This window comes from Nansenia antarctica (assembly GCF_963989245.1).
Source record: "Nansenia antarctica genome assembly, contig: SCAFFOLD_634, whole genome shotgun sequence".
Taxonomy (NCBI): domain Eukaryota; kingdom Metazoa; phylum Chordata; class Actinopteri; order Argentiniformes; family Microstomatidae; genus Nansenia; species Nansenia antarctica.
This window is the reverse complement of record NW_027662385.1, coordinates 1-21805: the sequence shown is the minus strand read 5'-3', so window position 1 is coordinate 21805 and position 21805 is coordinate 1. Positions and strand designations below refer to the sequence as shown.

At 46.9% G+C, this 21805-nt stretch overlaps 1 protein-coding gene across 1 annotated transcript; it reads right to left on the bottom strand.

Annotated features, from left to right (window-relative positions):
• Window positions 1–1325: 1325 nt before the first annotated feature.
• LOC308175695 (regulator of G-protein signaling 7-like) lies at window positions 1326–14021 on the bottom strand (the record flags this gene model as incomplete). The annotated part of the gene is made up of 8 exons (XM_080551317.1): window positions 1326–1346; window positions 2677–2766; window positions 3277–3463; window positions 5225–5350; window positions 7290–7400; window positions 10740–10801; window positions 13201–13299; window positions 13947–14021. Coding segments are annotated over 8 exons (771 nt in total), but the record flags the coding sequence as incomplete, so codon positions are not given.
• Window positions 14022–21805: the final 7784 nt, after the last annotated feature.

Below are 21805 nucleotides of genomic sequence, written 5' to 3'. Positions count from 1 at the left end.
GGGCGGGGGAATGGACATGATATGGAAGATTTCTTATACATACAGTATATCTGACCATATATCTGATCAATCTGAATATATTGTTGTAAGAGAGCAAAAATATCCTGGACTGGATTCAATTTCCCTTTCTTCAACTGACAACATTTCAAACCCAGGTGCTTCTTTCTTTGTCGAGTTTTTCCATCTCTGAGAGTGAAGACCAACCGACACTCAGCAGGACACTCACAGAAATATGAACATTAATTTTTTTTAAATTAAAAACATCATAAATCCTTACAAACCAGTAACGAGCCACCTTTTAATACAGTTAGTAAGTGAAAAATGTCTTTAAATATGGTAGAAAAATAAATTAAGGAGACAAAACAAAGATACGTTTTAAGACTCTATGAGACACAGAGCGATTCTAGACTTTACAAGTGCCTGGATGACATCTGAAAAACTCCTTAGTGCAATAAAAGGACAAACCCAACATAATAATAATAACAACATATGCATTCTCTAGTGCTTCTGTGGTGGTGGCAGCCAATGTGCGACGCGTGATGTGTGTTGCTAGGCAGACGATTCTTGCTTGTTGATTGGTCGGTTTTTAGCATGGTTTTTTACTGTACATATTTGTCACAATTTCCCAGCTTTTGAGATGATGTTCCACACACAGATCCCTTTGATATGGCACTGAGGAGGTGACCGGGCAGGAATGGCTTCCTCTGAAGGCATTTGTGAGTCCAATGTCCGTTTAAAAAGTCCAAAATGCCTCGTCACACACACTCAGTTGGGACCGATAACTGATAAATAAGTAAACAATGTCTAAATCAAATCCTTGGGTGGTTGGACATGCAACATCTGGCCTACTGTCGGTGGCTCCACAGCAGACTACATTAATGTACAAATGACATGGTCCTCTCCCAGGCTAAAATGGTACAGGATTTTAGCATGATTGCACAAGACTGGTTAGCCTACTTGAAGTGATTTCACCTGACAGAGAGAAAACAGAGAGGGGAGAAGTATTGTTTTCAGTGAACCACAAATTGGAACACATAGATGCCAATAAAGTTACTCTCAAAACAGCCTCAATTCTTTGTGGCATTGATTCCACAAGATGTTGTAAACGTGACCAGTGAGTGGATATAGATATATAGATAGATAGACAGATAGACTGATAGATAGACAGATAGATAGATAGATAGATAGATAGGTAGGTAGGTACGGTAGGTAGATGGGTGGATGGATGGATGGGTGGGTGGATGGGTGGGTGGGTGGATGGATGGATGGGTGGGTGGGTGGATGGATGGGTGGGTGGATGGATATCATTACCTGGCTGGAATCTCTCAGAATAAGTTCTTGCTTTTCTGTGAACAACGAGAAAAAACTAAAATCAGACAGTAAATATAAAAAGTAGATCTGTTTCCAGGTCCAGGAACAACAACAGATGTTTGACGATTGGACGTCAGCACACATTTCCAATACTGTATGTCGACATACTCCACAAAACTAAACCCTAAGGGCCGTATTATTATAACGGCATAACAACCGGTTTCCGTGTCAACGTGTTGGCGCAAAGGGGATGTCTGAAAGATTCCTAAAAGTATAAAAAGTATAAACGCACTTACTGTAATGCCAAAGCAAATTGCTATATGTGTATGCATAATGGCAATAAATGTAATCTGAATCTGAATCTGAATCCTATTGGTTGTTATTGACATTCTAAACACGACTGATCACTCGGTGTCACTCGGCAGGAATGTCCTTGTGGCGCAGATGATTCTGATTGGTTAAGCAAGAGTAGTGACCTCATCAGGGAGGAAACTTCTATCCATGTGTGTTCCTCTGCAGGAGGGGGCTTGTTCCTCTGACAGGAGGTGTGTTCCTCTCGCAGGAGGGGGCGCTGTTAAGCCTCATTATGTAATAACTGCACATTAAGTAATAAATCGCCTGAACGCAAAATGTAATAACTTTTGCCTTATTATGTAATAAATATATGACATTGTGCAGGTTATTACATAATGCGGTGTTATTACATATTGAAAGTGACTTTTTATTACATTTTGGGATTTTATTACATAATGAGGCTTAACAGGGCTTTTTAACTGCTATTTCTCTCTGCGCTCATGTAACTTTCCTTAATAAAAGGCCTCTTTTGAGTCAATTAATTTAGCTCTTTGTGCTTTATAAGTTCTGCTCAATCTACTAAGAATCAATTAAATCCACAACAGCAGCTTAGTGGAGCTGTTGTCTCAGTCTCAGGGTCAGAGGTCAGTCTCAGGGTCAGAGGTCAGTCTCAGGGTCAGAGGTCAGTCTCAGGGTCAGAGGTCAGGGTCAGGGGTCAGTCTCAGGGTCAGAGGTCAGTCTCAGGGTCAGGGGTCAGTCTCAGGGTCAGAGGTCAGTCTCAGGGTCAGAGGTCAGTCTCAGGGTCAGGGGTCAGTCTCAGGGTCAGAGGTCAGTCTCAGGGTCAGGGGTCAGTCTCAGGGTCAGAGGTCATTCTCAGGGTCAGGGGTCAGTCTCAAAGGTCAGTCTTAGGGTCAGAGGTCAGTCTCAGGGTCAGAGGTCAGTCTCAGGGTCAGTGGTCAGTCTCAGGGTCAGTCTCAGGGTCAGGGGTCAGTAGCAGGGTTAGGGGTCAGTCTCAGGGTCAGAGGTGAGTCTCAGGGTCAGGGGTCAGTAGCAGGGTCAGATGGTCAGTACCTTTTTCTTGGCCTGTAGAAGCTCCTGGTAGGAACTGGAGCGGATGAAGCGGCTGTACGAGTCACTCTTCATCAGCTTGTAGATGTGCTCCTGAGAGACAGAAACAATGTTTTTATATTGGGGTGGCTGTAGCGCAGGAGGTAGAGCTGCCGTCTAATGATCACAAGGTTGGCAGATCAGCGGTTCTTCTTTATATGAAAGTGTAGTGACCACTCGTTAGCGAGTCAGAGCATTCATAATTCACGGCGTTCCAGCCATGTACTGTATAAGCACTGTTGTATGTTTGTGGGTACTCCATCACCCATGCTTCTTAGCGGGTGATATGACGTAATATAAGTGGGGCGATTATTTAACTCATTATTTTACTCTATTGCTCTGACCAGATTGTATTTTGTTTATTTTGTTGTTGTTGATCTGGTGTTGTTTTCTTGTGTAATTCTGCTGTTTGTTTTAACTGTTGAAGCTCGATGTTTTAAGCTGCTGTCTTGGCCAGGCTTCCCTCAGAAAAGAGATTACTGTGTCTCAATGGGACCGACCTGGTTAAATAAAGGCTAGATAAATAAAATAATAATAAAATAATAATAAGAGACTAGTCCGAACCTGAGCGTCCTCGAAGGCGTATCGGCCCGGGTCCTTGACGTTCTGCGTGGTCTTGTCGTAGCTCTTGGAGTCCACGTTGATGGCGCTGGGCGCGCCAGGGGCCAGGAACTCCTGCCAGATCTCCTGGACCCGGGTCGGAACCTCCCGGATGGGTCGCTTCTTCACCTCCTGCACCGCCAGCCAGAACCTGGACCAGGACGGGTCAAAGGTCAAAAGGTCAGGTGTGTCTCAGGGAACAGAACCTGGACCGTGACAGGTCAAAGGTCAGGTGTATCTCAGAGAACAGAACCTGGACCATGACAGGTCAAAGGTCAGGTGTATCTCAGTGAACAGAACCTGGACCATGACAGGTCAAAGGTCAGGTATCTCTCAGTCAACAGAACCTGGACCATGACAGGTCAAAGGTCAAAGGTCAGGTGTGTCTCAGTGAAAAGAACCTGGACCGTCAAAGGTCAGCTGTATCTCAGTGAACCTGGACCAGGAGAGGTCAACGGTCAGGTATATCTCAGGGTCACCCTTCAGTGTGTTTGAAGTGAAAACCTAAATACAGTAGCTTACCCCAACCCCTTCCCCCCATCCATCGGCCACTGTGGTCAACCCAAAGGTTAGCCTTTGACCTGATTTGCACACACACCCCAGGACAATGTGAACACTCATTTAGCCTTTGCACTACTGCTGTTTACAAATACTACCTTCACACATACCATATTTCTGCACGTTGCACCTCTTTTTGATATAGCCACTATTTATACATCTGTATAAACCATACTGTACATAGCTACCTTAACTGTACCTCTAAACTACTGTACTTGCCTTACTGTACCTATCACTATCATTGTCTGTTTTATATCATGTTTTATATACCACTTCTGGTTAGATGCTAAACTGCATTTTGTTGTCTGGTACTTCTACTCTGCAATGACAATAAAGTTGAATCTAATCTAATCTATCATCATAGTGGTATTGTTATAGAACAAATAGCTATGGTCGTGTGTGTCAGCGTCGTTGTTTGGGAGAAAATAAACTATATTTTTAGACTGTTGAAGTTCCATTTGAACAACAAAAACATGTTCAAAACCGATGCATCTCAGTAGGTTTGCCAGCATCACACAACATCTCCAGCAGGGGGAGCAAGAGAGTCAGTTACATTCTGCAAACCGAGGCAGATTGAAGCACTTGTTTTTTGGCTCCACATCATATTAGTCGATTTCCTTTCCTTGTAATTGTTAATTTCCCTCCACTTGTTCTCCACATTGATTCCGTTGTTACTCTGCAGAAAACACCGCGAGCTGCCTGCTCCTCACTTCTCAATCAGGTGCAGCGGAATCAATACGGGGCTCATTGACTCCGCCGCATGAAAACAGACGCAGAAAGAAAGAGTCTGTGCCGCCGAGCGTGGCAACAACAACCAGAAGAACTAAACAAGTTGCTTGCTGGGATCTGTTGTTACCACCACTTTCTTCCACAACAATGGCAACAACAAACACTCAGACGTATCAGAGGAAAAAAGGAAGAATGTCCACAACTCATTTCTGCCCCGTTTAAAACCCTGTTTGAGGTTCAGATAGCGTTTCCTTTCATGCAGATGCTGCCTGGAGCGCCAGGTGGGGGGTAGGGGGGTGGGGGGGGGCACTTCAGGACTATTCCACTGGCTCCATTGTACCAGACAAGCTCAATGGGGAGCGTGTCGATGTTCCCACAGCCCGATGGTCCCACATGTCTAAGTAATCTAACTATATAACAGAGAACAGTATGTGTGTCTGCCTGTCTGAAGCCTCTTTTCTCCTCATTCGGTTGACCAATCCATCTACCCTAACGCCTAACCCCTAACCCTATGAAATATTAGAAATGTGGGACCATTGGGCTGTGGGAACATAGGGATGACCCCGCTCAATCAAGTGAAGTATTTGAAAAGAGAACAAATACCAGTTTAACTCTTTTAACATACCTGAGGTTCTCTGAGCTGAACTCAGACTCCAGGAACTTGAGGAACTGCTCTCGGCCTATCGGATCCTTCAGCACCTCGTTGATGCCGAAGCCCCACCGCTTCACCCTCTGCTGGCCCGGCTCCTTACTGTAGAGACACACACACACACACACACACACACACACACATATAACTGCAGGAACAACACACACAGGAGCGCTACTCTGTTAGCTACTACACTCCACAGGCCCAGCTCTGTGTGTGTGTGTGTGTGTGTGTGTGTGTGTGTGTGTGTGTGTGCGCTAGCGTGTGTGCGTGTGTGCGTGCGTGTATGTAGGAGAGAGAGAGAGAGAGATTTGAGGAGTACACAGCCACTCCTCAAACATAAATCAATAAATCAATCAGCACATCATATTGAGATGTAGTGGTTGGGTCAGTAGATCCCCATGCAGGCAGCAGTCAGTCAGATAGACAGACATCTGGACTGGAGCAGCAGCTACGTTAACACTAGAACAGCCGTGTCTATGTTACCTATAGGCTATAAGAGCCGCCTCGGGGGTCAAATGACCATAGTCTTTACAATGGCAAGCTGCTACTTACACACAACGACCACTAGTTGGCTGACTTGTAAATGAGCCTGCCTCCTACACAGAAAAACAGCAAAATAGCTTCATACTAGCTTATCCTGATGTGATTTTGAAAATGTAAGGATACTGGGTGGTAGAACGCACATGTCTAGGAAAAGTCATGAAGGGAGGGTCATGAAATTTGATCAATTTGTTCTGTGTAGGAAGCAGGCTAATTTACAGGCGCCCAACTAGTGGTCGTTGTGTGTAAGTAGCAGCTGGAGCATTGTAAAGATGTTCTACAATGCGGTTGTTCTAGTGTTAACAGTCAGCTGAGCTAGTACCAGTATTAACAGTCAGTCACTGGAGCTAGCACCAGTATTAACAGTCACCTGATGCTCGATGAACAACAACCCCTCTACAAATAAACCCTACGTCCAGCGACGGCTATTTAGACGGTTTATCTTCACTATCGTTTTCACGCTGCGGAGGCCGCCCGGAACGTGTGGAAATAATTGACAACAGGCCACCGTAGTCTGGGGGAAACAGAGATAAAGTCATTTCTGTGTGTTGACAGAGCAAACACCGTTAGGGGGCTGCGGTGATGCATGCTGGGGCTGGGAACAGCTGGGCCCGCTGCTGCCGCTGCGACTGCCGCAACCCAGGTGTCATTAGACAGACAGAGCCAAGATGGAGGTGAGTTTCTACTGATGTCTACTGCTACGGCTGCAACTGCTGTTACTGAGGTGTGTCGTTGAAGATAGACACACAGAGCCCAAATGGAGTTTGAGTTAATGCTGGGGTCTACTGCTATATATTATACACTATATGGAGAAAAGTATGTGGATTACCACAATTATGGTCTGGGGCTGTTTTCATGGTTTGGTCTAGGCCCCTTAGTTCCAGTGAAGGGAAATGCTACAGCTAATGCTACAGCATACAATGAGATTCTAGAGGATTCTATGCTTCCAACTTTGTGGCAACAGTTTGGGGAAGGCCCTTTCCGGTTTCAGCATGACAATGCTCCCATACTCAAAGTGAGGTCGATCCATGATGACATGGTTTGCCGAGTTTGGTCTGGGAGAACTTGACTGGCCTGCACACAGAGCTCTGACCTCAACCCCATCCAACACCTTTGGGATGAATTGGAACGCCGACTGCGAGCCAGTCCTTCTCGCCCCAACATCAGTTGCCTGACCTCATTAATGCTCTTGTGGCTGAATGGGAGCAAATCCCTGCAACCGTATTCTAAAATCTAGTAGAAAGTCTTCCCAGAAGAGTGGAAGCTGTTATAGCAGCAAAGGTGGGACCAACTCCATATGAATGCCCATGGTTTTGGAATGAGAAGTTCAACAAGCACATATGGGTGTGATGTTCGGGTGTCCCAATACTTTTCTCCATATAGTGTGTGTGTGTGTGTGTGTGTGTGTGTGTGTGTGTGTGTGTGTGTGCGTGCGTGCGTGCGTGCGTGCGTGCGTGCGTGCGTGCGTGCGTGCGTGCGTGCGTGCGTGCGGTCCTACCTGGCCTCTAGCTCCCACACGGTGGTGTCGTCTGAGATCCAGGGGTTGGAAGGTTCCGGAGAGGTGAAGAAGGGGTCGTACTCCACGTACTGCTCTGTGTAGCTCAGCAGGCTGGGGAGGAACAGCAGCACACCAATCACACCAGGGACTTACTATAGACATGTATACAACAGTTAGTTCCGACTAAGTATTTTGATTGGACAAGAGGCATTCCATGAGTGCCAATATACAGTATAACAGCACTGGGACTTTTAACTTTATGTATCACTCCGCCGCACAGATGTTCTATTAAATGACCGTTAATTAGACTACATGTTTGTGTTCAGGTTACTAGGCAACAGGTCAAGTTGAAGTTCAGTTGCGGAACTATTTTTTGTTGGCGGAGCCAAAATAAATGATTAAATAAACAAACAAATCATAATCTGTTGTCGCTTAAGGCGGCTACACACTAGACGATTTTAACCCCGATTTAGCTGTCGCCGACCAGTTTTTGCGGTCGGCGACAAAATCCTCCAGTCGTTGCAAACCCGGGGACGCGCCGTCTCCGACGCTCGTTTAATGTGACAGACTCAGAGACGCAATCGGAGGGCTGCCGATCCCGTCGTTAGGGCCGTCGCAGGGCTCCAGATCTTTTCAAACATGTTTCATTTTATCGGCCGACGGAATCTACATTCTGCTAGTCTGAGATGGGCAACGACCCGTGTGGACAGCACAGCCAATGAGAGGTCGGGGAAATGCAGCACGGAGGAGGCGTGAAAGTAGAAATGGCTATTTATATAATAGTAAATAGCCTATTATATAAATAGCCATATATGTATATATATGTATATATTACATATAGTAATATGGCTATTTTCTAGTAGAAATGAGCTCCATCTTTTTTTGACAGCTGTCAACGTCTCGTCATCATGTGCTGATATCGCGACACTACAGCTTGGCGAATCGTCCTGACCAAGTGAAGAATCTTGTAGTCTGTGAGCCCCCGTCGTTAACACATCCTGTAGTCTGCGCTGTGCTGCGACGTCTGCGCGCCTCTGCGACACGGACACCAGCCCGACGGTCGTTTAGTGTGAGAGGCTCAGCGATGTTACAACTTGAAAAGTCGTCTAGTGTGTAGCCGCCCTTATTAGTCGGTTCACACATATACAAACACCATCACATGTTCAAGGCACAGAGGCCTAAAAGCCGAGTCGATGCTCCTCTACAGCATTCAACAGTTGTGACATGGCTGGCCTGACCGCCCGGGACTGTAGACGCTTACAGAGGACAGTGAAGACTGCAGCCAAAATAATCACCACAGAACTGCCACAACTCAATAACATCTACAACCCCCGCGGTATAAAGAAAGATCAAAACATGATTAAAGACACCAGCCACCCTGCCTATGCACTATTCACACTCCACATCACACACTCCCATCCCGAAAACGCTATAGAAGTATCAACTCACGCACCACCCGCCTCAGAAACAGTTTCTTCCCACAGGCAGTCAGGTTGCTGAACAGCTGAACCATGCGCACTGCACTTGGCACTTTACACCCTGCACTAAGACCTTTACACCCTGCACTAAGACCTTTACACCCTGCACTAAGACCTTTACACCCTGCACTAAGACCTTTACACCCTGCACTAAGACCTTTACACCCTGCACTAAGACCTTTACACCCTGCACTAAGACCTTTACACCCTGCACTAAGACCTTTACACCCTGCACTAAGACCTTTCCTCCCTGCACTAAGCACCTTTCCTCCCTGCACTAAGCACCTTGTACTGTGTTGTTGTGTTGTTTGTATTGTGGACTATGTTGTTGTGTGTGATACACTACAGAGAGAGACAAGGCTGAAGAATTTCATTGTATTAACACTACAACAGCCTGCCTCCTACACAGAAAAACGGCAAAATAGCTTCATACTAGCTTATCCTGAGGTGATTTTGAAAATGTAAGGATACTGGGTGGTAGAACGCACATATCTAGGAAAAGTCATGAAAGGAGGGTCCTGAAATTTGATCGAGTGCAAAGATATAAAAAAACAATTACTCACAGGGTCAAATGTCCCCCACTCATGGCTGTACTAGTGTTAAGAAACCCCCACTGTACCAGTATTAACACTTAATCATCCATGAGTGAGTAAAAAAACATGTTATATCTTTGCACTCGATCAAATTTCAGGACCCTCCTTTCATGACTTTTCCTAGATCTGTGCGTTCTACCACCCAGCATCCTTACATTTTCAAAATCAGGATAAGCTAGTATGAAGTTATTTTGCCGTTTTTCTGTGTAGGAAGCAGGCTAATTTACAAGCGGCCAACTAGTGGTCGTTGTGTGTAAATAGCAGCTTAGCATTGTAAAAGAGGCGGCTCTTTTAGTAGGTAAAAAAGGCACGGCTGTCGTAGTGTTAACAGTCAGTTGGAACTAGCACCAGTATTATAGTATATAGTATATTCTTTCTCACAGGGGTCACCGTGACCCCATCATGGCTCTTATATGACAATAAACTTGAACTTGTCCCGGCTATGAGAGTGTGTTTAGTGTGGTCATGACCCTGCCATGTCATGGCCTCCCTGCCGTATCTCATGACTTGTATGTTGTGGTTGTTTAACTCCAGGCAGGGATCTCTACAGAGCAGAGCCTTCCAATTACGCCAAGCTTAAATGGGTTAACCGTTTTCATGCAATAAACAGTTCAACCGATGTGAGTGTTGTCCTGACTGGGAGGAATATGAGACGCTGTCAGATGATGATTAAGAGAGTTATTGATTTATATATATCGTGAGCTTAGAAGTATAAGGTTCTATCTCCGTTTAGGGTAGTTCCGAGATATTGAGCGTCAACGTTTTTACATTCCATTATGTTTTGTAAGATGGAACCTTTGTATTTTATTAATTACTACCTAATACATTTCAAAATGTTAAAAATAACACCACACAGGCATTAATAAACACCTAATGGATCAGATTATGTAAAAAACTCAATTTTGACAAAAATGGAGATAGAACCTTATAATTCTAACGTCACGAAATGTCTATCGACATTATGAAAGGGGAACCTTCTGTGCTGCCAGTGCCCCCCCCCCCCCCCTTATCTTCAACGACCCCCCCCCCCCCCTCCTCCAATGGGACGAAAGTCTCTCTCTGGGGTGTTGACAAGGTGTCAAAGCTGTGATGTCATCAGGATAGAACTGATGGAATGAATTCTGGTTGAACTCTTTGCAAACAGCTCCTAATACTACGGTCTCTAACAGAAGGAAAGCATAGATCAATTCTCTTTTCTCTCCTCTTGGTCTCATGGGCAGAGCTCCAGGTTGCTATGTTACTGTATATTTTATTCACAAAAACACACAAAAGTGCACAGTGAAAACAAACTATTAGAATAACTCCTGCCATTTGCTGTTGTTGCCAAACTGTTGCCAATACAGATTTTTGCATAGAAGAAACAGGAGACAAAGACTTACCTTTCTGCCACTTTGGACATCTTTAACCGATGCCGGTCTAACTGCATTTGCCAAAATTGTATCTGGAAGAAAAAGAAGCGAAGAGAAGGTGTCAGAAGATGTTAATGGTAAATGAACTGACTTATATAGCACCTTTATTCCAAAGCGCTTTACAACGGCCTCTCATTCACCCATTCACACACACACATTCACACACCAATGGCGAACAAGCTACCCTGCAAGGCGCCGGCCTGCTCACTGGGAGCAATTTGGGGTTCAGTGTCTTGCCATGTGGCCAGCCGGAGCTCGAACCACCGATCTGCCTACCTTGCGATCATTAGACGGCGGCTCTACCTCCTGCGACACAGCCTCTACCTCCTGAAACACAGCCTCTACCTCCTGAGACACAGCCGGCCCTTGAAGGTGTCAGGGGGTGACAGGGCTGAGAAGGTGTCGGAGGAGGTGTCAGGGTGTCCATGCATCATCACATGCACACACACTGTGACAGAGACAAGCAGTGATTCTGTGATTTACAGTAATTCGGACAGAGATACTGTAGAACTATTTCGGTTGCTCCATGGATATAACCTCACCCCCAGGCTACGAGCCCAGAATAACCACGGCTGTAACCTGAAGGCCTGAAGCCTCAGCGGGAGTGACGTTTCTGCCCATTATTTGATTTCAGTTCTATCCGTTGGTCCACCAGAGCTTCGAGCAAGTGTCTGGGAACGATATTACCATCGACAGGGACGACAGCGATACCAGAAGTTGCATCATGTCACCAAGGCATCGGATGGTAATATAAGACGGCTAGCAGGCAAAGCTGCACTGCAGAGTATAGTCGTGCCATCATATTGGACTTGGGAGTGCTACTTAGAGCCAGAGAAAAGGAGCAGTCCCGATAAATAATCGATGGAGTTAATAACTTTAATTCAACTTTGGTTTCGCCGAGAGGGTTTTGTTCTTTAGATTCATTAAGTTTCGTCATCAATAAATCAGCGCTTTATGATGACCACTTCTCAGTGACTAACATAGTAGACCCATTGCTGCCAGCCGCCACAAGCGAATTGTAAAGTTGTTTATTGTTATAAGGAGCTGAATTGGCATTATGTACGGCAGCACAAAAGATTTTGGGTGTTAACAGTTGTCGATGTTGTACTGCTGCAGTCTTGGTAAACACCTGTCGATATTGTGCTGCTGTTTCTTTTGCCATCCAGTCTCTTTGGGAAGGTTTCTTTTACATACTCCTAGGAGACTATAAGGTAACTTGTTCTTGGTAAATTCCCCATTTAAATGTTTATTGTCCAGGTATTGATTCAATCCGTGTCTGCAAAATCCACCCCCTTCCGCCCCCCTAAATGTTGCCCTGTAGGATGGCAAAACAGCACATAAACCTTTACAATTCTCCACATAGTGCTGTCCAGTAACTTTATTCAGGGTTTTACAAGACCGAACCAAACTTTGACTGCTGCTTTGTTGATTCACTGTCACTGTGCACTGTTTCAGCTACTAAACTATGGTGAATGCGTAAAGCAAGCCAGCCCGGTACAGCTCAGCTTGGCTCATCTTGGTTCGGTTCTGTGTATAAGAGTGATAAAATAAGAGTGATAAAACGTAAGTAACACTTAAGTTGTGAATGAATCGCAAGCGTCAATGCTTTTCTATGACACTACTGATGACGTATCAGGGTCTTGAAGGGTTGTCCCATTTCATAGGGGAAGATTTCAGCCACTACGGCTTGTGGCTCTGATCAGAGGCCTTGGCTCAAATGCGAATGACACTCGAAAACGAGCCGTAGGGGTAGGGAAGGGAATCGGGATTGGGCCTGAGCCGTAGGGGTGAATTGGGATTGGCCCTTAGTGTATTGTTATCTTCCTGTTAAGTTCAGAATATATTTCAAGATCCTTCTGCTTGGTTATAAAGCTCTCACTGGCACAGCACCAGAATATGTTCAGACCTTTTGCTAGCATATCAGCCCAATAGAGCTCTCAGGTCTTCTGCTAGCATATCAGCCCAATAGAGCTCTCAGGTCTTCTGACGCTGGTTTTCTCTGTGTACCACATGTACAAAAGAACATTTGGTGAACATTTGGTGAGGCTGCATTCTCATTTTATGCACCCAAATTGTGGAATGCACTGCCAGTTTACATTAGGGATGCAACCTTAGCACATTATGTTCAAGTCAAGACTAAAAACCCATCCTTTTAATATCGCCTTTAAATGACTAAATAATTAAATTAAGATTATATAATGATTGGAGCACTTTAAGCTGCAACGTTTGCAGGAAAAGCGCTATACAAATAAAAGTTATTATTATCATTATTATTATTATTATTATTATTATTATTATTATTATTGGTGTAGGTGTCCCTAGCCTGGCTGTGCCAGTTCTGATGTCTGGTGATCTGGGCCAGACACTGGGCTGTCCAGAGAGGCCCCTCCCCCTCCCCTGAGGCCCCTCCCCCTCCGCTGAGATTGGTCACCTGGTCTTGTAGCTCCTCCTCCGTGGGCTCTTTCACCTCCGGGGCCGGGGTGTGGGTGGGGCTGTGGCTGCGGATGTCGTTCTGCAGGCCGTACACAGACTGGAGAGGACGACCAGAACACAGGAGGAAGAGGATGAGGAGGGGGAGGAAGAGGAGGATGAGGAAGAGGAGGATGAGGAGGGGGAGGAAGAGGAGGATGAGGAAGAGGAGGGGAGGATGAGGAGGAAGAGGATAGGGAGGAAGAGGATGGGGAGGAAGAGGATGGGGAGGAAGAGGAAGAGGATGGGGAGGATGAGGAGGGGGAGGAAGAGGAGGATGAGGAAGAGGAGGAAGAGGAGGATGAGGATGGGGAGGAAGAGGAGGAAGAGGAGGATGAGGAAGAGGAGGATGAGGAGGAAGAGGATGGGGAGGAAGAGGAGGAAGAGTAAGATTATGTATATACTCTAATAATAATTCTCATTCTCTTGTTCCTCAATGCACTCTCCATCTCTTCTACTCTTTTTTTTCTTTGTCACTCTCTCCCACTCTCTCTCTCTCCACCCCTCTCTCTCTCCCTCTCTCTCTCTCTCTCTCTCCCTCTCTCTCTCTCTTCCTCTCTCCCTCCCCCTCCCTCTCTCTCCCTCTCCCTCCCTCTCTCTCCCTCTCCCTCTCCCCCCCTCTCTCTCCTCCCCCCCCCCCCCCCCCTAACTGTCAACCATTTTGGAGCAGTGTGAGTCAGGCCTTAGAGGACAGCGTCGTGTGATTACCTTTCTTGTTTTATGCGGCTGTTTCATCCTGGAGGACTTCTTGATGTCGGCTTCTGTTGTGTTCACACACCCCGGCTGAGGAGAGGAACAGAGACACACTTAGAGCAATCAGAGATATGAGCACCTGAACATGACAACAGAGAACAGACACGGTGACGATCAGCTGAGGCTGGTGGAGGCTGGTGGAGGTAGATATCAGAGGCTGGGCTGATTGTAAGGCATGAGATGGAATAAGGAATGGTATCACATTAACACATACTGTAGATTCTGTGTGTCAAATTCTTGAGCTGTGCTTGATTTAGTTTGACTGGTACAATGGAACCAATGTAGCAGTCTACAATCAAACAATGACTGAGAAGTTAAATTAGATAGATTATCAGCTGTTACCTCCCAGTAAACAACAACTACAGAAGACGATTCAGTAGTCCATAAGACGTCCTAAAGACGTCATCTGGACGTCCTAGAAAGACGTCATCTGAACCCCCCTTCCGGCTTCCCTGAGGACGTCTTTTGGACTCTTTGTTTACTGGGTTAGCTGTAACCTGATATCCTTTTTTAGGACCAACCAGTGGTAGTTGTAGGGTAGTTGTCATGTATTCTGCAGAAATGTAAGTTTGACAGAAGAAATATGATGTCATCTGCTGCTCTAGTCAGGATCCCAGCGGTTGGATTTGTGTATAGTAACTGAATCCATCTGAGAAAGTGTTTCACCAAGTCCAAATGTTGGTAGTACTTCGAAAAGGTAACCCCATCCTATCCTAACGAATGCTTGGCATGCATCTACTGATCTACTGATGCATCTACATGAAGAATATTCAAGACTCTTCTCATAGTGTGATAACCTTGTACAAAACTTTGTTGATCATCGATAATCAACTGAGGGAGACAGTTATCCAATCTTCTAGAAAACGTTTCACAACATATTTTTATGTCACTTCCCATTAAACTAATGGGACTGTAAGACGAGAATTCCGTTGGGGGCTTTTTTGGTTTCAATATTAGGGTTATTATAGCTAATCTTACTGAATCTGGGAGGGTACCTTCATTAAATGATTCTTCATATTCTTCAATGTTTTGTAAAATTCTATTGGTAGCCCATCCGGTCCAGGTGCTTTACCGCTGTTAATATCTCCTATAGCTTCACAACGGTCCATTATAGAAATTGCAACTAGTCAAGAAATATATTCTGAGCTTCTCTATTTACCAGTTATGTCTTTTAGTATTAAACATACTGTATGTGATTCTATCGATGTTCTTTAGTATTAAACATGTATCTAACCAGCTCTCTCTCTCTCTCTCTGTCTCTCTCTCTCTGTCTCTCTCTCTCTCTGTCTCTCTCTCTCCCTCTCTCTTTCTCTCTTTCTCTCTCCCTCTCTCTCTCCCTCTCTCTCTTTCTCTCTCTCCCCCCCAGCTATGTCCTTTAGTATTAAACATACTGTATGTGATTCTATCTATATTCTTTAGTATTAAACATACTGTATCTAACCAGCTCTCTCTCTCTCTCTCCCTCTCCCTCCCCCCCCCCCCCCTCTCTCTCTCTCTCCCCCCTAGCTATATACTGTATACTTTAGTATTAAACATATGTACCTAACCCAGCTATGATACTGAGCTCCTGTTGTCCTGTGAATATAAACCTCAGACCAGGGACTCTAGGCAGGCGGTAGTGGAGCGTTACACAGCCCAGGGACTAGGCAGGCAGGCGGTAGTGGAGCGTTACACAGCCCAGGGACTAGGGACTCTAGGCGGGCGGTAGTGGAGCGTTACACAGCCCAGGGACTAGGGACTCTAGGCGGGCGGTAGTGGAGCATTACACAGCCCAGGGACTAGGCAGGCAGGCGGTAGTGGAGCGTTACACAGCCCAGGGACTAGGGACTCTAGGCGGGCGGTAGTGGAGCGTTACACAGCCCAGGGACTAGGCAGGCGGGCGGTAGTGGAGCGTTACACAGCCCAGGGACTAGGCAGGCAGGCGGTAGTGGAGCGTTACACAGCCCAGGGACTAGGGAGGCAGGCAGGCGGTAGTGGAGCGTTACACAGCCCAGGGACTAGGGAGGCAGGCGGGCGGTAGTGGAGCGTTACACAGCCCAGGGACTAGGGAGGCGGGCGGTAGTGGAGCGTTACACAGCCCAGGGACTAGGGAGGCAGGCGGTAGTGGAGCGTTACACAGCCCAGGGACTAGGGAGGCAGGCAGGCGGTAGTGCAGCGTTACACAGCCCAGGGACTAGGGAGGCAGGCGGTAGTGGAGCGTTACACAGCCCAGGGACTAGGGAGGCAGGCGGGCGGTAGTGGAGCGTTACACTGCCCAGGGACTAGGGAGGGAGGCAGGCGGTAGTGGAGCGTTACACAGCCCAGGGACTAGGCAGGCAGGCAGGCGGTAGTGGAGCGTTACACAGCCCAGGGACTATGGAGGCGGTAGTGGAGCGTTACACAGCCCAGGGACTAGGGATGGAGGCAGGCGGTAGTGGAGCGTTACACAGCCCAGGGACTAGGCAGGCAGGCGGGCGGTAGTGGAGCGTTACACAGCCCAGGCCTGGAGATGAGACGGACCACAGCAGACGGCGTTTGTTGATCACAGCTGCAGCGAGTCTCTGTTCCCCCCCAGAGATCCCTCCCCTCCCTCCCTCCCTCCCCTCCCTTCTCTCCCTCCCTTCCCTCCCTCCCTTCCCTATCTTCCCTCCCTCCCCTCCCTCCATTCCCTCCCTCCCTCCCTGCCTCCCTCCCTCCCTCCCTCCCTCCCACTCTCCCTCCCTCCCTCCCTTCCTTCCCCTCTCTCTCTCCCTCCCTCCCTTCTTTCCCCTCTCTCCCTCTTTCCCTCTCTCCCTCCCTCCCTCTCTCCCCACCCTCCCTCCTTCCTTCCCTTCCTTCCCTGCCTCCCTCCCTTCCCTCCCTCCCTCCCCTCCCTTCCCTCCCTCCCTCCCTCCCTCCCTCCATTCCCTGCCTCCCTCCCTTCCCTCCCTCCCTGCCTCCCTCCCTTCCCTCCCTGCCTCCCTCCCTTCCCTCCCTCCCTCCCTCCCTCCCTCCCTTCCCTCCCTCCCTCCCTCCCTCCCTTCCCTCCCTCCCTCCCTCCCCTCCCTCTGGCACCATGACTGAGCAATACTGTCCAGTAAAACTTGAGCTGCTAGGCACCCTGGGAATTGTTGGCTCTACGCAGCAGACCTCAGGACTGTAGGCTAAGCAGCAGTGGCGGCTGGTGCTAAACATTTTGGGTGGGGCACAGGTTATGGGGGCATGCTCCACGGGGAAGAATATCAACTTTAAAATCTGGATTTACAGTCGATTTTAGCATGAGAATAGCTCTACCCCCCTGTACAGACCTCGCCATCCCCTCTACCCCCCTGTACAGACCTCTTCATCCCCTCTACCCACCTCTACAGACCTCTTCATCCCCTCTACCCCCCTGTACAGACCTCTTCATCCCCTCTACCCACCTCTACAGACCTCTTCATCACCTCTACCCACCTCTACATCCCCTCTACCCACCTCTACAGACCTCTCCATCCCCTCTACCCCCTGTACAGACCTCTCCATCCCCTCTACCCTCCTCTACAGACCTCTTCATCCCCTCTACCCCCCTGTACAGACCTCTTCATCCCCTCTACCCCCCTGTACATACCTCCTCATCCCCCCTACCCCCCTGTACAGACCTCTCCATCCCCTCTACCCCCCTGTACAGACCTCTTCATCCCCTCTACCCCCCTGTACAGACCTCTTCATCCCCTCTACCCCCCTGTACAGACCTCTTCATCCCCCCTACCCACCTCTACAGACCTCTTCATCCCCTCTACCCCCCTGTACAGACCTCTTCATCCCCCCTACCCACCTCTACATACCTCCTCATCCCCCCTACCCCCCTGTACAGACCTCTTCATCCCCCCTACCCCCCTGTACAGACCTCTTCATCCCCTCTACCCCCCTGTACAGACCTCTTTATCCCCTCTACCCCCCTGTACAGACCTCTTCATCCCCCCTACCCCCCTGTACAGACCTCTTCATCCCCTCTAGTGAGTGTGTGAGTGTGTGAGTGTGTGTGTGTGTGTGTGTGTGTGTGTGTGTGTGTGTGTGTGTGTGCGCGCGTGTGTGTGTGTGTGTGTGTGTGTGTGTGTGTGTGTGTGTGTGTGCGTGTGCTGAATACATAAACAAACAAGCTAAAAGACGACAATAGAAAACGTACCATGCTGACGATATTACTAAATGTTTGAAGTAGCTTTTATCTTAGCTGACTCTCTTACCTTCAGGTCGAGTTTGTGTATTCTGGCTTCGCAAAACACCAACAGTAGCAGGCTAAACACAGCCGGTGCGGAGATTGCGACCACAAACGAAGTTTGACTTCGGTAATAGGTCCAGTTGTAATATCCTCAAGTTGGGAACAAAAGATGCCTCCTTCTAATCCATTTGTTCAATTTGTTTACAGAAAGAAATCCTCCTAAATCCTCGGTTATACGATTTTCCCATTACATCACATTACTAGCCGCCATAGCGATGGTAAAGCAGGTGAACGAAGCTACGCCGGACATGACGTAAGCACGTACGATTCTTTGTGCATGTCCCAAAACCCCATAGACAATTGACCGAATGGCCTGAAGTTACCAAAATAGATTTTACATGCAAGTCTACGAGAACAGCCTAGTGCAATTTCGAGTAGACTGAAAGTTGCCCCGAAAGGGGCGGGACTTGAAGCTGATTGGAACATACTCCACAGAACACTAGCTGATTGGACTATGATATACTCCCCAGAACACTAGCTGATTGGACTATGATATTCAGAAGCAACACTGTCTAGAAGTCATAGAAAAAAAATCTCTCTCTTCTCCCTTTGGTGGGGCATTGCCCAATTGCCCCTAATGAACCAGCCTCCCCTGCTAAGCAGGCAAGCAGAGAGAGCAGGATCTCCTGCTCAGAGAGGCGCAAAGGTCGAATCGAAAAACAGCAGCTGTCAGCTTTGATTCTTTAGCCGTGGAATAATACTGTAGTGTACTGCCTAGTTTTCCAAAAACATATAAAACTACCAACTTGTCAAATCACGCACACACATACAGAGGCCTGGAGTTAGTTATTAGTTAAAACCTCTAGTTAACAGCAAACACAGGATGGCCAGGTTACAGTTTTCTAAAAAGTGTGGCGAATGTTATGGCCTGGTTACGTATTGCAGCTAGCTAGCTAGTTCCAGCTACTGTTATTGTTCATGGCTACTGTTATTGTTCACTGATTGGCTGTTTAGAGATAACTAATTTGCATATCAACCTCTCCCAAAGGATTATGGGCCCATTTTATGTCAGTTTTATGGGTCAAACTGTAAATGTATTGTAATTGTTCATGTTTGAGTATGGGGTAGTTCGGGTTCAATCAAGCTTTAACTGAGCCATTGAATGTATGTCTGTGTCGGGATTCTACGGTCAATAAAAGCTTGCATGATTGTACTTGGTGTGCGAGTCCATAATTCCCTCCACATTACAGAAGTAACAAAAACAGCCTGCAAGAGTTCTGGAAAAAGGTCTCGTAGACAGAAGAGACAAAGATGTACCAGAGTGATGGCAATCTGCTAAGAAAAAATACCTCTAACAAAATCGAAGAAAACTTAAACAAACCACGTGACCTTTGGAAGCTACTTAATAGCCAACTAGGTTGCAGTCAAAAACTCAAAACCAGGTCTACAAACATCAGCATAAAATCTGGAGATTCTCTCTTTACAGACAAGCTGGATGTGGCTAAGTGCTTAAACACTTTCTTTACAACCATAGCCACTAAATTAGTTAACAATCTACCACCCCACTCAGGGCGTTATGGTGTAGAGCACATCCGTGCGTTCTACAATAAACTGGGTGTACGCAAAGATGATTTTAAACTCTCCATGGTGTCAAACGATGAGGTGTTTAAAAAACTGGGCGCTCTACACTCAGAAAAGGCCACGGGCCATGACAATATTCCAGCCAGATTTCTAAAAGACTCAGCTGCCTCCATTACCCCAATCATCACCCACATAATAAACCTCTCCATCAAACAGGGACACGTCCCCCTTGACTTTAAAATAGCAAGGGTAACCCCACTGTATAAAAAAGGAAGCAAATTAGACCCAGGCAACTACCGACCTGTTTCTATTCTTAATTCCATCTCGAAACTTATGGAAAAAATTGTTTATGAACAGGTTGATAGGTACCTTACCGAAAAAAAATCTGATGTATGAATTTCAATCAGGATTCAGAACATCCCATTCCACTGACACATGCCTTCTCTATTTGAACGACCACATCAACCATGAGGTGGACTCGGGCAAGTACTGCGGCATGGTCATGCTGGACCTCCAGAAGGCCTTCGACACAGTAGATCACCACATATTGTTAGATAAACTGAAAGCAATTGGGTTCGATAGAACATCGGTGAGCTGGATGCAATCCTACTTAGAGGGGAGGGAACAGGTGGTTAGTGTGAACGGAACACTGTCCCCCCCCCTCCCAGTGACCTGCGGCGTTCCACAAGGAAGCATATTGGGACCTTTACTGTTCCTAATATATGTGAATGACATGTCATCAGCATGTGATTGCAATTTGTTCCTGTTCGCGGATGACTCTGCTCTGCTGGTCTCTGACAGGGACATATTGCAGGTGGAAAAAGCGCTAAGCACTGAACTGAGTAGAATCTGCATCTGGCTAGCTGACAATAAACTATCAATACACCTAGGTAAAACTGAAACCATCCTATACGGATCCCCATCTAAACTCAGAAAGGCTGTAAATTACAAAATAAAAGTGGGTAACATTACTATCACAAGAAAAGAGGATATTACATACCTGGGCTCCATCTTAGAGGCAAATCTTTCCGGAGATAAAATGGCAGCAAAAGTAATCAAAAAAGTTAACCATAGAACTAGATTCTTGTACAGGATATCCTCACTTGTCAGTAAAAACACACTGAGGACCCTATCAGGAGCTCTCATTCAATGTCACTTCGACTATGCCGTAACATCATGGTACTATAGAACCACAAAGGCCCAAAAAAACAAGGACTCCAGACAGCCCAAAATAAACTGGTTAGGCTTCTGCTAGGCCTCAACCCTAGGACACATCTAACCGCTGCTCATTTTTTGAGCCTTGATTGGCTACGAGTAGTTGACAGAGTGCAGCAGCTTGCACTGGGCCTGGTCTTCAAGATACGCTACACCACAAAGACACCCAAGTACCTGTCAACATACTTCCAAAAAGTGAACAACGTCCACACATACAATACCAGAGGAAGCTCCACGAACCACGTTCAACCGCGTTGCACCACAAACAAGGGGTTAAACTCGTTTGCAAACTATGCAGTAAAAATGTGGAACGCCCTTCCTATAATCTTAAAGGAGTGCAAAACACTGCCCACCTTCAAAACCACTCTCAAAAAACATTTACAGGAGGCTGCATTCCGTAACTGGACCTCTAAATCAAAATCAAATTAAAAGACTACACCCCCACCAGGACTATACCCTCTATATATTCTTGGGTTTTGTTGTTATGTCTCCCACCCCCCCCCCCCCCCCCCCCCCCCCACCCGAAAGACCCTCTGCACATACTACGTAGTTGTTTTGTCCCACCCCCCTACCTGGTCTACACTCTTGAGCAAACGCAATGTTATTATGTCGCCCCCCACCCTCCCCCCCGCCTAAATCTACTGGTGTTTTTGTACCCCCCCCCCACCATGACCACACACTGTACATACATGTGTTTTTGTCCCCCCGCCCGAACTACCCATTGTACATATTATATGTCTGTCCCCCTGCCCGAACTACCCACTGTACATACTTTGTGTTTTGTCCCCCGCCCCCCACCTGTGGTGTATGTCCCCACCTGTCCTACCGCTGTACATACCTTATGTTTTGTTGTATTGTTCTT